The sequence below is a fragment of the Bactrocera oleae genome, chromosome 2 (assembly GCF_042242935.1).
Source record: "Bactrocera oleae isolate idBacOlea1 chromosome 2, idBacOlea1, whole genome shotgun sequence".
NCBI lineage: Eukaryota > Metazoa > Arthropoda > Insecta > Diptera > Tephritidae > Bactrocera > Bactrocera oleae.
In genome coordinates this window covers 42,015,758-42,034,611 of record NC_091536.1, presented here as the reverse complement: position 1 = coordinate 42,034,611, position 18,854 = coordinate 42,015,758, and the positions used below count along the sequence as shown (strand labels likewise).

Genomic DNA, 18,854 nt, shown 5'->3' with positions numbered 1-18,854 from the left:
TTATATTTTTTCCGTTGGAAGTATATAGTTCGCACTATAACATAGAAATATAAAAAGAACGTTATACACCCAATTTGGTTAAAATCGGTTAAGCAGATCCTAAGATATACGCTTTCTACTAAAAGTGGGAGGTGCAACGCCCACTGACTAATTTTGAACGTGGTTCCTATAAAGTCATCTCATACCAACCCAGAGATAAAAATTTAATGTCTCTGGCGTCTTTAGTGCTTGATTTATCGCGCATTTAGTAGTTTTTAACAGTCTCGTTATATGGGGAGTGGGCGGGTTTCTCACCCGATTTCACTTATCATCACACTGTCCGTAGAGGTTCAAAAACATTTGCTTCCAGTGAATTTTGTTATTATAACATTAGCGGTTTAGGAGATATGCACATTACACCTATTAGAGGCGGGACCACGCCCACTTTAAAAAAAAATTTTAACTGCAGATGCCCCTCCCTATTGTGATCCTGTATACCAAATATGAGTCTTGTATCTTGTTGTGGAGCTTAGTTATGGCAATTTATTTGTTTTTGAATATTGGCGTTTTGTGGGCGTGGCAGTGGTCCGATTACGCCCATCTGCAATACCAACCTTCTCACAGAAACATGCCTACCAAGTATCATAAAGATATCTCAATTTTACTCAAGTTAGAGCTTGCACGGACTGTCTGTCCCGCATTTCAACTCGTCTCTTTATCCTGATCATTTATATATATATAACCCTATCTCTAACTCGATTAGTTTTACGTGATACAAACAACCGTTAGGTGAAGAAAACTATTATACTCTGTAGCAACAGGTTGCGAGAGTATAAAAACTAAATAAACACTTGAAGTACATATATGAATGTATTTTAATTGATTGTTTTGTACAATTAAGCGAGATTCCTGAATTAAACGGTATCGGTTAATTGATTGGCATTTAATTGAACAATTTATGTGATTTGAATTGTGCAATTTTTAAAGTGCAATTATCCGCAGGATACAGTATCTATAAAGCTTATCTTCAGTCCGATACTGCATTGTGATTGCCAGAGTCAACTTTCAATATATTTTAAATTTTAGTAGTTAAAGTTACCATCAACCGTTCTGTTTTTACCACGTTTGCCTTGTGGCGTTGCTGTTGAGTATAAGGTTGTGAGTAAGAAGCCCCTTTTTAGGCAGATGCCAAATAAATATAAAAAATTAAAAGCTCTAAGTTACTTAAAGCTTCATTTGATGATACTTATGTACAAAAATATGTTCAAATAAGTTACTTACCGAGCATATCATTTATTTATTAGATAATATACATATGTATATACAATTTTAGTTAAAATCACCCTTACATATCAAGGTCATTGATTTACTCGTTTGGTAATAACAACAACAAAATAACCAACTCTATTCCAAGAGAAACACCAATCAATTTTATTAAGCTGTCACATCTACAAAAAACTTTATTTATTTTGATTAGCTTTCCGATGTTTTTAGATATCCTTATTGTGTCTAGCGCTGTGCATATCCAGAATTAAGAGGTTTAAATCTTCAGCGGTATACAACACCTGTCCTGTAAACTCATTGTCTTTAATTGACTTAGTATCTACGACTGAAGTTTTGGCGGAGTGGTTCGCATCTACCTAGAAAAAAATTATGTATTTCAAATTAGGATTTATTTTAGAGTTCCTTATATACAATATATTAATACAATGTACTATTTACAATTTATGTTAAAATATGGTGCCTGCATCGTAAACAATAAGTGATTAATTTTATATTTGTATAAGTTTTAAGCTTTTGAAACCATAAGACTGGTAAACACTGTTTTTGTCACACGAGCTATGTGATGATTTTTGTTTATGTTAGTGTACCCTTATTAACACTATATAATAATTTTGTTTCCATCGAGTCCAGTTTTTGAAGTGAAACTTCTAAGGGAACTTCGGAAAATGTTGCGTTAAACGTTTAACGCATAGCAGTTAGGGTGTATTCACTGGTGAGCAAAGAGAAAGAGAGAGTGAGCTACGGAGCAAGTGTTGATGGCTTGGTGAGTGAAACATCATGTACACACTTACATACCTACCAGCAAATTTATCAGGCACATTGATTCATTCATAGCGCAGCAGTGCAAGATATTCCGAATCACCACTAAAACTTTCATTCCACTTGTCTATTAATATCTTGTTGCTGTGTAATTCTCAGCTACCTTCAACAAGTTGTAGTTAAATAGACTACTTGTGTGCTGAACAGAGCTAACTTACCGTCTCAACATAATTTTAATAATACAATTTGTTTGGTTTTGGAAGAAATTGGCGGACTTGTTCAACTAAAGAAATTAGTGCAGTATACCGAATTTATTGATTTTTATATAAAAGTAAACAATATGGCAAAAGAAACCCTAAAATTAAACCAATGGCATAAATTAAAGTTAGTATTTAGTGGGATTTTAAATTTGATCTTAAAATAACAATGTATTTCTTAGAATCCATAATTTCGGTGATGAGGACAAGTTTTCCCACCCCAGCTGCAACAAAACATCCCCAGAACATGACGGAACTCCACCGTGTTTAAATATGGGCAACTCCATCCATCACTGTATTTAATATTAAAATTTTATTCATCTGTGAATCCAGTCTCTAGAATCGAAAATCTTTATTTTTGAACATCCAGCAGGTCTGCTACTTATTTTTGAAATGAAACTTTTAACGGGAGTTCGAGAAAGGTTGGGTTAAACGTTTACGCGCATTGGTTAGGTTGTATGACGCATCGAAACGCCACTGGTGATGCAAGGAGAAAGAGAGAGAGAGCTATGTCGCAAATGTTGATGCCTTAGTGATTAAAGCATCAAATGGTTTCCAATGCAAATGTTGTGCTGATTTTTGTAATAAATTCAGTTTTAGAATGAGTTTGTTAATTTTAAATCTTAATTTGATATTTCATACGAAATATTTCGAAGTGTAATAAATATTAAAATGAGTGAGTGAAAAGGAGGCTACTGGGGACGCGTGGAGTTGAGGTTATGTGAAGGTACGTTACTGTTGATTCGAGGATTGTTTGTTACGCGTTTAAAATTCGTGCTCCACAATAATTACACAATATTAACAGAGTTTTCATGTGACAAAGAATCAACATACATCATACATACTACTAATAGGAAATATTTGCATAAGGCTTAAATTTTATAAATATAGTATGTACACGTATATGCGGATTTTACTCATAAACTAATTTTCTAATAACATTGCTCCAAATTACAGTTAAAGTTCAGAAAATATTCGATTATATATTGAATTGTTGAAAATTTCGAGCGTACATAAGACAAAGAACCACTCGAAGTAATGAACATTCAGGCAAATGTTGCTGAAGACCGCAATTTGTCAATTGCAAGACGCTCTCTAGAATTGGGACTTTCTAAAACCACAACCTGGCAGATTTTGAGAAAGGATTTGGGCTTGCATCCATAAAAAATTGTTCTTACTCAAGAACTGAAGCCACTGGACCAGCGTAAACGTCGTGAATTTGCTGATTTTGCCTTGCAAAAACTTGAAAACGATAACCATTTTTTTAAGAAAATTATCGTTTTCGATGAGGCTCACTTCCATCTGAGTGGTGCGGTAAATAAACAAAACTATCGATTCAGGCGCGAAAAAAATCCACAAATTATTTAAGCACAACCATTACAATCACGTAAATTGACAGTTTGAGCGATGATAACCAACTTTTTTGGCCACAATTGGAAGAAGTTGATCTTGACAACATCTGGTTCCAACACGGCCACACAGCAGTGCAACAACCGAATTATTGCGATAAAAGTTTGAAGATTCGATCATTTCAAGAAATTGTGACATTGAATGGCCTCCAAGAAGGTGTGATTTAACACAATTAGACTACTTTTTGTAGGTTTATTTGAAGTAAATTGGTCTTTAGCAATAAACCAGACCCTCTTTAAGCTTTAGAAGTCAATATTGAACGTGCTATTCATAACATACGACTTGATTAAGTGGAAAAAATACTCGAAAATTGGGTTCATCGAATTCGTTCCTGAAACTCGTGAAGGCCATTTGAATGATGATATATTCATCATGGTATTTTTGCATTCTGAGCGATTTTGAGTATGTAGTATTACTTGGGGTAATTTCAGTGATATGAGTTGCTCTGATTCTAACTTCCTTTCGACGTATATGTAGATCTAACGGAACCCATGAACGCTATGTCTAGGCCTTTACTAAAGACTTACTTTAAAATGAAGTTCTGCCTTTACTTAAAAGAAAATGCTGTGCGATCAATATAACACCTGCCCCACCTGGGTGTCCAAAAAAAAAAAAAACCCAAAAAAAAAAAAATAATAAACAAAATCATGCACCACATCGCATGATCCGCCAATACGTGACTCAAACAGCAGACTCAGCATATTTTGCGCTTGCTGGAATGTGCGGTACAGCCGGACATAGCAGCAAGCTCGAGTTGCCGATCTGGTGTGAAGCCAGTCTGATTTGAGAGCTAAAAGAAACGAGTTGTGGTTTTATAGTTGTTGAATGGTTATAACTAAATATATAATTGGCACAGTCGACGTTCCGCGACCCAGATGGGAAATAAATAAATAAAAATAATAAATGAAAAGCATAATCAAGTGCTGTGATGTCAAACTACAAAAAAAAAATGTTTTAATTTAATATCTATTTTAAATATCGGCATTGAAAGCTAAACACAAATTCTCCAATGCAGCAGCAAGCAATTCAACAACTTAACAGTAAACGCAAATTCAGCGAATTGTAATATAGCGAAGGTGCAAGAAATACAACTTTAGAAGAACTTTACAACTTTAGAGAGTAGAACTTTTTCAAAAAGTCAATTTATTTTTGGAAAAATTAAAGAACTGAAAACAATCGTTTAAAAAGTGATATATACATGTGTATATATATAACAAAAAAAACCAACAACCCAGTGTGATTCCTGAGACTTTCCTACTAAAAATCGTACGCTAGTCGAAATAACTAAAAGAGAGGGTTTTATAATAAACAGCAGTAGCAGCAAAAAATACAGTAAGGGCAACAACAATAACAATAGCAGCAGTAGCAGCAAGCAACAGTAGCAGTAAGGGTTTAAAAAAAAATAACAACAGCAGTTGTACGTGGAGAGCATTAACAATAGTAAAAGCGGCAAGTGAATGTTATAGATTCGAAGCATACCTTTATAAGCTTATATTAATTTATATTATACAATATTATTAAAATAATTTGAAGCACACTCTTACGAGAGGTAAAATACGAATTGTTTAATATACAAGATATTGTACATTTATTTATTGTATTCTATTCTATCTATACATAAAAACCTGTGAAGATGGCTCAAAATATACAAGATTGTTTAGTCGCCATTACCCAATCGCTGCAACAAAACGCCCAACAACAAAATATAACGTTTAGGCAAAGAGTCGAAAGGGACTTAAAATATCTAGCTCCTTTCGAAGGAAATGTAAACGAATTGCCATCCTTCATTGAGGCTATTGACAGAGTACGAAGGGACTATGTAGGACAGGAAGAAATAGTTTCTAGACTGTCTGTCCTATAACGGCATGGGCTGGACGATGGAAACTTAAACCCTATGTTTTTCACAAAAAATAGAAATTCGGATTCATTTTCTCAATATACTAGAAAGTATAATAATAACAGAAACCAGAATAATCAAATAACAAACAATTATAGGAGACAAAATGGTAGTGAGCAAAATATTGATCGCTTCCAAAGTAATTCAGGAAAACATCCCCGTAATAATAATAATTATTATTCACAAAATAGTTCGAGACGATACGCTCAAAGAAAAACTTTTCAGGGCAAAATAATTATCACCCAAATAATCCCCACAGACAAACTAATCCTGGAAATTCAGGTCAAAATAATCAATATCGTAGTAATAACGGTTACGGTAATTCTGCATGGCAACCTGTACAGAATGGCACTCGGCAATCAACACGCTCAAATGGCCTAACACCCATGGAGGTTGACACTATGAGTAGAACAGAGGAAACAAATAACAACGAGGAATTTTTTACCAATTAGCCTCGGAAAAGCAAAATAATATTTTAATTTCACTCACTCTATTTAATAAGAAATGGTGTGCATTAGTAGACCCAGGCTCTACCATAAGCATAATGAAAAGAGTGAGTTTAGAAAAGTATAATTTAGCAGTTTTGGAAAAAAATAAAACAATAATCAGTACACTAAATGGAGAAGATAAGACACCATGCTCACTAGAATGCATGAATGTGATGGTTAAAAATGGATTATAACAAGCCATACGACCTTATACTGGGGAATGATTTTATATTTAAAAATGTGAAAACGATAAACATTGAAAACAAAGAAATGGCATTGAAAAATGGTGTCAAGCTTCCATTCCATACGAAAATTATGCAGGAGCAAGTTTATTTGTTGGAAGAAAGTGAAGTTAGTAACATTCAACTCGACCATTTAAACCCAGAAGAAAAGATAAAAATAAGTAAACTATTAAAAAAGTACGAAAAACTAATTTATAAAGAAGGAGATGATCTGACAAACACGAATACTGTTGTTCATGAAATTAGAACAACAACGGATCAGCAAATTAATTCCCGAATGTACAGATTGCCCCCCAAACATGCAGATGAGGCGGAAAGGCAAATTGAAGAAATGGAAAAGCAAGGAATAATAAGAAAAAGTCGAAGCAAATACAGCTCACCAATAATAATTGTGCCAAAGAAATCAGATAGTTCCGGTATGAAAAAATTTCGATTAGTGGTTCATTATAGGAGGTTAAACCAAATTACTGTTGACGATAAATATCCCCTGCCAAATATTGATGGAATTTTAGATAAATTGGGCAAAGCACTGTACTTTAGCACCATAGATCTAGCTAAAGGTTACCATCAGATCCTAATGCCAGAGAAGGATATAGAGAAAACAGCTTTTGTGGCTCCAGCAGGCCTGTATGAATACATAGGATGCCGTTTGGCCTTAAAAATGCTCCAGCCACTTTACAGAGATTAATGAACGACATCCTAAGGGAACATATTAATAAAATATATGTAATCCCTCTAGATGACATATTAATATTTTCTACGTCACTAGAAGAACACATACATTCACTAGGAAAATTTTTTTCAAAGCTTCAGGAAAATAACCTAAAAATCCAAGCAAATAAGTGTAGTTTTTTAAAAAGAGAAACCGAATTTTTGGAAACGTTTTGACAAGAGACGGCATTAAGCCAAACCCAGAAAAAATTTTAGCCATCCAAAATTTACCAATTCCAACAACAGAAAGGCAATTAAAAGGGTTTTTAGGGACCACAGGCTATTATAGAAAGTTTATTAAAGATTACTCTAGAATAGCTTACCCAATGATAAAATATTTAAAGAAAGATAACACAATGAATCCAAAAGATCCTCAATATATAGCCAGCTTTGAAAATTTGAAAACCCTTATCTCATCACATCCAATTTTAAAATTTCTTGAATATGACAAAAAATTTACAATTACTACGTATGCAAGTAATTACGCTATTGGAGCTGTTCTTTCACAGCAAGACCAACCAATATGCTTCATCTCAAGAGCACTAAACAATCATGAGCAGAAATATGCGACGACAGACAAAGAATTCCTTGCAATCATGTATGCAGTGACTTATTTTAGACCATACATATACGGAGCAAAATTTAAGATAGTAACCGAAAATACCCGATTAAGTATCTAAATAACAAGTATAAAGGGAAAGAATTTGCACCACGACATCAAAGGTGGCTTTTAAAACTCCAGGAGTACAATTACGAAATGGAGTATGTAAAGGGTACAGATAACGTAGTAGCGGACTTCCTAAGTCGAATTGAAAATACGCCTAAAATAACAGATGAAGAAATAGTGAATAAACATAAAGTTCAAATCATATTAACGTACAGTCCAAAATTTGAAATGCAGAGACTCCATGGGAGAAAGATGATAGAGATCAAGCCAATGGAGGAAGAGTACATAATAAAAGAGGTGTTAAGTCGGCATATGAAAGGAAAAGGATGTGTCGGCATATTCTCAGAAGTCACTGAATCTGATTATCTAAAATTCAGATATTCATGATTTCGATGTTTTCACATGATAATAATTTTAAATTTGTCAAATGTACAAAAACATAAGCATAAGTATAACATAAGCAAATCGCACTTTACCATAGTAATGAGTCAATGCATAGCGGAATAAACGAAACTTACAATACACTTAAGGTCAAAATATACTATCCCAAATTCAAAGAGCACATACAGTTAATAATAAATAACTGTGAAAAGTGCCAAAGAGTTAAGTATGATAGGAAACCGGTAAGACCAAAGTTTAAACTAACAAAAACACCGACAGATAAAAACGAAAAAATACATGTAGACATTTTTTATTTCAAAAAGCAGTCGTTTGTCACAGTTATTGACAAACTGACAAAATTCGCGGCAGCATACAACATAACTGATAGAAATTGGAGTGCAAAGAAGGCTATTATAATTGAACATTTCGCGAAATTTGGAAAACTAAAACACATCATAATGGACAATGAATTCAGGGCCGAACAGTTGATACAGTTCTTAAATGCATAAGGAGTAGAGGTACACCTAACAAAACCAAATTCCCACACAGGTAATGCAGACATTGAGAGGCTGCACTCAACCCTGTTAGAGAAACTAACAGCAAGTGATGATCCAAGTCTCTCAACAGAAATGAGAATACAGATCGTTATAGGTAACTATCTGTCTAACACCCAATAACGCAAAAATTAGTATAGATCCAACCATTTAAAAAAAACAATAGACCAGGTGAAACAAAACATAATACAAGAAAGAAATAGGTACAGAGAAGACTACGAAGAACTGAGATTGTCAGGGCCAATAAAAAACTACAAAAGAGTACGACACAAGGACGAACCGTATTTCCGAATAGCAAACCTAAAGAGGCCACTTAAATTAGCTAAAGCAGAGAAGTTAGGCACCGAAGAAGAAGATGAGAGGTTGAGCATAATAGTACATAATGGTGACATATAAAAAAAAAGCTAATTCACGGCCAAATGTATTTTCAGACCATGTAGACAATAGCTTTTCTGATGATCACCATAAAATTGGTGACAGCGTTCCTACAAGTAGCACCGATAATTGAAAATTCACGAAATTCACGATAATATAGCTGCGGCTAAAAACAATTTGATACATCCCGGAATGTTAACAAAAGAAGAAATAGATGGGTTCGAAATTGATTTCTATAAATTGAAATTAGCCAAAATAGGAGTTGTGGCATACAAAGAGGAAGCATTAATATTCGCAATACAAATCCCAAGAAGTTTTTTTTAAAGAAAATGTAAAATTAATTACGCCATTACCTAATAAACAAAACTTGCAAATAAATCAAGAAGATGAATTAATTGTAATAATAAATAATGGTATAAGGAAAATACTGTGTTTAAAAATTAAAACTAAGCAAGAATTGTATCTTTTCTGATGATTGTGAATTTATGTACAACAATATAACACTAATTCAAGAAATAAGTGCTGACACTTTAATAATAAAGAATGCACATAATGAAAGTCTTATTCAGACTTGTGATGAAAGAAACTTCATATTGCAAAATAATTATATTATAAATTACGCAACTTGTAAAATAAAGATTAATCAAGAAAGTTTTAATAACAACAAAACCAAATTTATTGAGAAACTTGTATATCCTGTGAGGATGTTGAATCAAACTTATGAAACAAAAATAAGCTTTGATAATATAGTACTAAATAATTTTAAAAACATCAGAGAAATAGAAGAGTTAAAATATCATAAGAACATAACTTATGGCATTAGCGCCACCATAATTATAATTACATTAATAAGTCTAACTATTGTTATTCTCATTTTAAGAAAAAAATAATAATAATGTAAATTTGAAAATTATAAATAAAAGAAGTCAGGATACTTCTCAGAGTGGCTCTGGGGGAGTTATGTATAACTATGGCATGCACTGCACCACATCGCATGATCCGCCAATACGTGACTCAAACAGCAGACTCAGCATATTTTGAGCTTGCTGGAATGTGCGGTACAGCCGGTCATAGCAGCAAGCTCGAGGTGCCGATCTGGTGTGAAGCCAGTCTAATTTGAGAGCCAAAAGAAACGAGTTGTGTTTTTATAGTTGTTGAGTGGTTATTACTAAATATATAATTCGCGCGAACTATCCCTATGCATGTTATGATTTGTGTTTATATACATTAAACACATATTTTTCCTTCGGTCAACTTATCAGTGACGCAGTTTTAAGAAAAATATTTTTTTAATTTATTTAAATTTATTTTTTGCTAACCTACCAAATGCAACCACCAATATAAAAAACTGAGTGGTAAAAATTCGCTAAGCATTTATTATCAAAATGTTAGAGGTCTTAATACAAAATTAACCGACTTGTATTTAAACAGTTCTAATTTTAATTTCCATATAATTGGATTTACAAAAACGTGGTTAAAACCTCACATTTTTGATAATGAGATTTTAAACAGCGAATTTCAAATTTTTAGATGTGATCAACTGAACAGAATCGGTGGAGGTGTTCTATTTGCCGTACATTCCTCTATCCCATCTGAAAATGTTCTTGTTCAAGGAACCGACTCATTTGAATTTAAATGTATTAGAGTCTATGTTAATAGTCGCTTTATTTATTTAACCTTGTCTTATATACCAACCCATTCGGACTTATCTGTATACATGCAGCATGCTTTTCTAATAAATAGTGCTACTTCGATGGCAAATAATGCAGATTCAATAATCGATTAGGAGATTTCAATTTACCGTGTGCTTCGTGGAAAGCTTTCGATGACTATATCGTACTGATTTGCAATCGGTCATGTTTTCATAAGTTTTTCGAAAAAATGTCCGAGTTGGGTCTGAACCAAATTAATTTGATTCCGAATAATTGGTAAATGCTTAGATTTAGTATACGTTGATAATTACTTAAATAAAGTAAAAAAGAATGTTCTAAGTAATCCAAAATCGTTTTATGATTTCGTCAACTCCAAACGCAGGATTTCCGTCCACAATGAAATACAAATCTATCATTTCAAGTGACAATGATATTATATCCAATATGTTTGCAGAATTTTTCAAGTCAAACTACTGTAATAATTCTTCCAAAACGTTTTCTTATCAGCAAGTGCTGTGTTCGAATACTTTAATTAACGCTCCAGTTATTTCTGAAGACGTCCTTTTTAATTTAAATAAGTTAAAACCATCTTTTAGTTACGGTCCAGACATGATACCCTCATGCTTCCTAAAAAATAGTGCCAAATATATTTACTTGCCTTCGACAAGGATATTTAATTCCTCTCTTAAGCACGGTATATTTCCTTCAATATGGAAACAGTCATTTATAATTCCTTTGCATAAAAGTGGATTTAGATCCAACATTGAAAACTATAGAGGTATCGCAAAACTATCAGTTATACCTAAACTTTTTGAAGCTATCATCACTGGCCATATAACCTTTTCGATTTCTCCGTTAATTTCCTCATCTCAGCATGGATTTCGTAAAGGGAAATCGACTCTAACAAACTTGCTTGAATTTGTAAACCACATATCATTGGGTTTTAGGGAACATAAGCATACGGATGTTATATACACAGACTTTAGCAAAGCTTTCGATAAAGTAAATATCTCGATTCTCATACATAAACTTGATCTACTGGGCTTTCGGCCAAGATTTCTTCAATGGGTAGTTTCTTCAGGTGTTCCGCAAGGTAGTCCTCTTGGCCCGATTCAGTTCTTGTTGTTTATTAACGATATCTCTTCAGTAATAGAATTCTCAAAAATTTTATTATACGCTGACGACGTAAAGCTTTTTAAATCATACACTTCAACTGAGGAAAGGTGTCTATTGCAAACAGACGTAAACAATATGGTTGCATGGTGTTATAGAAATGATTTGCCATTGAATCTCTATAAATGTAAGACGATGTGCTTTTCCCGTAGATCTGTGCACCCCTCTTCTTACGTAATAAAACACCATATTCTAGAGCAAGTTTTTAACTATGTTGATTTGGGAGTTAATATTGACCCTAAGCTTAATTTCAGTCTTCATATTGATACCATGGTCTTGAAAGCAAAAGCTGTCCTCAGTTTTGTTAAACGTTGGTCTAAAGAATTTAGAGATCCGTATATTACTAAAACACTTTATACAACTTTGGTTAGACCTATATTGGAATATGGCTCTGTGGTATGGAACCCTAACTACCAAATCCATTCTGACAAGTTAGATTCGGTTCAAAAACAATTTTTACTTTTCGCCTTACCGCATTTCCGATGGGATGCTAGGGTAAGTCTACCTCCATACACTAGTCGTTTAAAACTTATTAATCTACCTGAATAAAGCGATACACAATTTGTATGGGAGCACCCACCACTGTCTTTAAAATGCTGACACTCAATACACTCGCGTTTAAAATTATAATAAAAATGCGGTTTTTTTCGTTTACCATGTAAAATATTTTATTACATATAAAAGCCAGTTATTATTATTGCTTTTAATACATATCTGTAAAGTAATATTTTGGGCCGATGTCGATCGACGGGTTTATAATCGGAAAGAGAGGATCGTTGTTGTCGAAAGTGTAAGCGAAAAGTTGATGTGGCGCTCAGGCCCGTAGACGAAAAGCCAAAGTAAAGATGGTATGTTGTGTTGTCCTGTGTGGTGTCATCTGGTGTGGTGTATTGGTGAGTATGTGGTGGGCATTATTAGGGGGCGCCAGTTTTACCCGAGTAGAGTGGTGTACTTGGAGGAGGGAGTTTAACTCATTTAAACACTACCTACACTTTCTAGTCGTAGGGAAATGCTTGGCATAATATTCTTAGTGAAAATCTTGAATGGAACAGTTTGCAGTTCTTTTCTCCTGTCTGAAACTAAATTTAATATCCCGATTCGCTTTTCGAGGCAGTTTAGACCTTTACTGTTAAAATCCTGTAGATCAAATTTTGAACTAAACGAGCCATTCCGCCGTATATGTCATGATTTTAATTCTCATTCCAGCACATTTGACTTATCTGACTCACTTTTCAAAATTAAAAAGACTTAATTGTTTTCTCTTAATGAATGAAAATGTAACAATTTATCATATTGTAACTATAAATCTTAGCTGTTGAAATTTTTGTTTCTGTAGCTGAGCAGTTTTGGATCTCAACACTTAAAAAACTCTCTTGCCTTTTCTGACTCGGCTAATTCCGCACGTATGTGGATTGCGCCCTTCGCGTCGGTTGGGCGGAAGGAGGGTAATCGTTGGGTTATTAATAGGTGATGCAAAACACCAAATAACAGAATCAAAACGTCCTTTTAATAAACAATATTTATTAATATTGTGCAAAAAAAAAAACTATTGTGTGGTTTTATGAAACCACGGTAAAAGTGAAACTTATTTTCATATCGTAGACATTAAATTAATAATTTTTGGAATAATATTCTATTAAGGGTATTGAAATGGCATGATCAATTTCAATTTTATTTTTGGAAAATCGGAATGGTAATGGAAAATGATACAAGCAGATTAGTTTTCCCAGTAACACTTTTTTTATTCAACTCTGTGTTTTAGGATACTCTTAAATTAAATAATTCTTAACATTTATTTAGATGATATACAAATATTAAAGTTTCACAGTTCATAAATGTAACCAATATTTTATGGTAACTAAAATACGTAAACAGTGACTTACATTCAATTTTTTCAATGTATCTAGTAAAAACCGCATCGATCGTTGTACCATATCTCGTGGTGGGTATATTTCTATCATTTAACATTTGGAGATTAAATACTTCTTTTAAGTATTCAATAAGTGGAGCAGATTCTTCTTTCTTAAAGTCTGTATTGAAATCACCAGACAAAATAATGGGCATTCGTGAATATATTTCTCGAGAACAGAAGATTTGTGCTGATGACGTAGCAAATGGAGCTAGATGGAAACCCAGGAAATCCATCACATCATCTATTTTTTGATTTACTTTAATATAAATTGACGCAATTACGAATTTTCTGTTTTCATCAAATTGACAAATAGATGCACAAAAATCTCCTACAGCAGATTCGGAAGCAGTTGTTTGACTTACACTCATGTTACTAATGTATGCTTGCATTTCTGAATAAACCCTCAATGAATTATCATTGTTTGTTAGTATAGCTACTCCACCATATCGAGAAGTACTATGTTTCTGTCTACTCACGCATTGAAAATTGGGGATATTTATTTGCTCATTATTTCTCAAATTAGTTTCACATAAAACAAGTGTGTTAATCGATTTTGTCAGACTTGCAGAAATATCTTCTGAATGAGTTCGTAAGCTTTGTACATTGAATGATACCATCGAGAATCCCCGTCGACTCATAATAAAATTTAAGATTTCATCGGTGATAGTAATCAGTGGATTTAACGAAAGTCGCTCCAATTCTATTCTGAAATCTTGTGTTTGTTCAGTAACTCGACAACCAGTGTGATGAAATTTTTTGTTACCATTTTCTGACACAATGTAAAGACCGTTTAAATCAGTGACGCGGCTAAGAGCTACGTAAACTAAATCTTGAGCATGAATTTTTTCGTAATGATAAACAACTTCACTATACGTTCCCCCTTGTGCTTTATGAATCATTGATGCATTGAAAGCTGATAATGGAAAATGTGTTCGTTTTATTACAGTATTACGTTGACGAGAGTTAATTGGTGATGAAGTTAATAATAACTTGATTGGCACGGAGTATCTATTAATATTTAATTCCTCGATGCGATGAGCAAATTTTTGTCGGATTTTTTTCCCCACATTCTTGTCCGGGAACAGTAACCACACTCTTATTAATGTAGTATTGTCAAATTCAAGATGTATCAATTTCCCTACATTACCGTTAGCGCTTCCATCTGAAACGTCATATTTTTTGTTATGACGTACGGTAAATCATAAACAAAAATTATTTTATGAGGCAGTCCACCAGCATCAACGGGTGTTTTTTGTGCAAATGCATCTAAATATTTCTGAGCAAGTACCAGGTCATCACAGTTCATAATTATGTCCTCAGCAATTGACTCGTATTTTTCATCATACGTCGATAAGTTTGAATTGTTATAATTTTCAACTTTCTTAACTTGAAAAAATAATCGTATTCCTGATGGACACATTCGTTTAGCTTCATCTTCAGTAAACATCCTTGATTCGATAATATTTGTTTCCTCTAAACTTAGCTCTGATTCACTACCAATTTTTGTTAAAATAGACGAAAACACTCGATCTTCTTGACGCATAACTTCATGTAACGGATAAAATTGTAGTTTTCGCCAGAGCATAGGCCCTGCGATACTTTGTTTTGGTTGCTTGTAAATTGCAGTGGCGCGTACAGGTGGAACGAGCAGTAGAAGGGAGCGAAGGGAGTTACATATATATATTTGGTATCACAGGACATAAGTATATAGCACATATTCATATAATCTATTTATTTGCTTTGATCATTAAAAGCTTTGATAACATCTGAAAAGACCACGCCGTCGCACATATGCTCATATATGTATATATAAATATATGTATATAATTATGTGTGCATCTAAACAAATATGAAAGAACGCATACTTTTTGTATATCTGTCTACCTACAACATATGTACATATGTATGTAAATATGTACACTAATTGCTTCATGCGAAATCTCACGTTTTTTTCTTTCATTTCAAAGAATCAATGTGCCGAAGCCAAATTTTTAGTAAATCACACAACAACAACATTTTCATTCATGAACGTAGGCTTACTCTTAACAAGCGAAGTTGACTCATTCATAAAAGTAAACGCCATACACATCTTCCCGAGCATGTGTTTGTCCACAAGCGTTTTTTCGCGACGATGGCAAAAGCTAAAAATCGTAAATTGAACAACTTTCTGATGTTGCTTCTTGAAAAGAAAAGTGTCAACCCGGCAAACGCAGAAAAAAGTGACAAAAATGTCAACATAGCTCTTGTCGATTTAAAATATTTTACAATTTTAAAATCTATACTAATATTATAAAGCTGAAGAGTTTGTTTGTTTGTTTGTTTGTTTGAACGCGCTAATCTCCGAAACTACTGGTTCGAATTGAATAATTCTTTTTGTGTTGGATAGTCCAGTTATCGAGGAAGGCTATAGGCTATATAACATCACGCTACGATAGGAGCAAAGATATAGTAGTAAATGTGTAAAAAACGGGAGAAATCATTTCATCTTTGAAGCCTTCCGTTGCGTGCGCCGTGAAAACGGTTCAAGATACACAAAAAATATGTATTAAAGAATAATAGCTCTTTTGATGATCTAAAAAACAGTCCGCGATAGTATATGTCTATCTTTTAAGATTAACTCACAAAAACCGTTGGTACCTAAGTTGGTCAAAATAATTTGTTTAAGTTGTATCAACATAATAATATTAATCTTTATTCAAAATCTTTACTCAATATTTTTGGGATTCAAAAGTCTTTGTTTAAAAGGGCTAAATATTTTCAAGGCCAAATTTATAACAGGAATTTCCTAGTATTTATGTATCAAAAATTCATAATTTCTTTACTCAATATTTTTGGGATTCAAAAGAGTATTTGTTTAAAAGGGCTAATGCACGCAGTATATTTTTCCAGTCGTAAGCAAACATCGAAGCGTAATGGCGTCCAGGATAAACGAAGAAATATCAGAGAAATAAAGTATGATTGTACTGAACGGTTGATGCATTCAATTTGTTTATGCGATATAATTATCATCGTAATATTACTTTTTAAACACAGTTTCATTTTGTAGTTGTTTTCTATATAGTAGGTACTTTATTTGTTTTAGGATAGTATTTAGTTACACAATAATAACACTTTTTTGTTTTCATGTAGATTATTAATTTATAAGTATGTGTTTTCTATAAGTATAGTATTGTTTGTTTTAAAAATAGTATTTAGTTTCTAATATTTTTTTTTTGTGGTACATAATACCTGTAGGTATTCTCATTAGATTAGGGTTAAGTTTAAGCATAAAGTTAGTTTACCTTATTTTCATTTTATGGTTGTTCTTTTGACATAATCGTTAAAAATAAAAGTAATTAGGTCCTTATTATTAATCTTCTTAATCTTACGTTTCTTTTTTTTTATTACGAGATACGCTTTAGTTAAGTTTTCATTTTCTACGTTTTTTCTTCATCACTATAATGCCGAGAAAAAGAACTCAGCTTTCTCGGCAGACTGCTACTGCAAAGCGGCTGCGAGTTTTGCGAGCAATGAAACTGAGGATGAAAATATGCACAGGTTGGCTACACAACGAGCAATTACTGAACAAAACCGTGCAAGGGAATCAAGCGTTGAACGTTCGCAGCGTTTAGCCTCACAAAATTTCCGAACTTTGGCGAACCGGCAACGGGAATCGAGTGCTGATCGTTCTCAACGTTTGGCTTCACAGAATGCCCGAACATTGGCTAACCGCGATCGGGAACCGAGTGCTGAACGTTCTCAACGTTTGGCCTCACAGAATGCCCGAACATTGGCTAACCGCGATCGGGAATCGAGTGCTGAACGTTCTCAACGTTTGGCCTCACAGAATGCCCGAACATTGGCTAACCGCGATCGGGAATCAAGCGCTGAACGATCCCATCGATTAGCACAGCAAAATGCCCGATCAACTAGGAATAGAACTCGCAGACAACATAATTTATTAAATGCTGCTTTTGCTTATGATTGTACCGTTGACTATTCTGAGCTAAATGATATTGATATTGGTAGAATGGATAAAATATGCAACTTATGCCAAGCAAAAAAATGGGCAGCTGAAACTCCTGGACTGTGTTGTAGTGGTGGCAAAGTAAATATACCTATAATTCTGGAACCAACATCCGTTTTAAAGGAACTGATATCAGGCTCACATCCATCATCTAAGCATTTCTTAAATCACTCAAGACAATATAATACATTATTTCAGATGACTTCATTTGGTGCCAAAGAAATTCGTGGGGGAAACTTTATGCCCACTTTTAAAGTCCAAGGGCAAGTTTATCATTTAATCGGTGACTTACTTCCAGCTGTAGGGGCACAACCCGAATTCCTGCAAATATATTTTGTTTCCCATGCAGATCAGGTATCCTTGCGCTCAAATTTAAACCCAAGCTTGCAAATCGATCTTATCGACGTTCTCCAAACATATCTTCATGATCATAATACGTATATTCTAGATTGTACTAGAAAATAGACCACCGAATGATTTAAAACTTATCATTAATGCTGATGTAAAACCTCCTAATGAGCATAGAGGTCGGTATAATGCGCCTGTAGTAGATGAAGTAGCTGTTCTTATGATAGATGAAGACAAAGGTCCCCGTGATATTGTATTGACTGCGAGAGATGGTCGACTTCAACGAGTTTCTGAAATTCATAGATCTTATGACCAGCTTCAATATCCCTTACTGTTTCCCTTTGGAAACGACGGATACTGTATTAATATTCCACAGCAGAATACTACGGCTACATTTAAAACTGCTTCATGTATGCAGTTTTATGCATTTAGATTCATGGTGAGAATAAATGACTTTAACAGTATACATTATTTCAAAGGATTATTCAACCAATATTGTGTTAATATGGCGGCAAAAATGATCTCTGAGAGGCTAGACTTCATCAAAAGAAATCAAAAAAAATTGAGAGCAGAAGAGTACATTCATTTAAGAGATGCCGTCGTAATGATGGACATATAAACGTTTCTAATATTGGCCAGCACGTTATATTGCCGTCGTCATTTACAGGATCCCCCAGATTCATGAATGAAAAAAGTCAAGATGCCATGACATATGTCAGGAAATTTGGAAGACCTGACCTCTTCATTACATTTACATGT

At 33.7% G+C, this 18,854-nt stretch overlaps 1 protein-coding gene across 2 annotated transcripts in view; it reads right to left on the bottom strand.

The window, feature by feature from the left end:
• Nucleotides 1–1,386: 1,386 nt before the first annotated feature.
• Mocs2B (Molybdenum cofactor synthesis 2B) overlaps nt 1,387–18,854 on the bottom strand; it is a 77,304-nt gene continuing 59,836 nt past the window's right edge. For both annotated transcript variants that reach the window (XM_070113035.1, XM_070113034.1), the window contains one exon: nt 1,387–1,619. In XM_070113035.1, the coding sequence (XP_069969136.1) occupies nt 1,470–1,619 (150 nt within the window). In that variant the 3' untranslated portion in view covers nt 1,387–1,469. The remainder of the gene's footprint in view (nt 1,620–18,854) is intronic.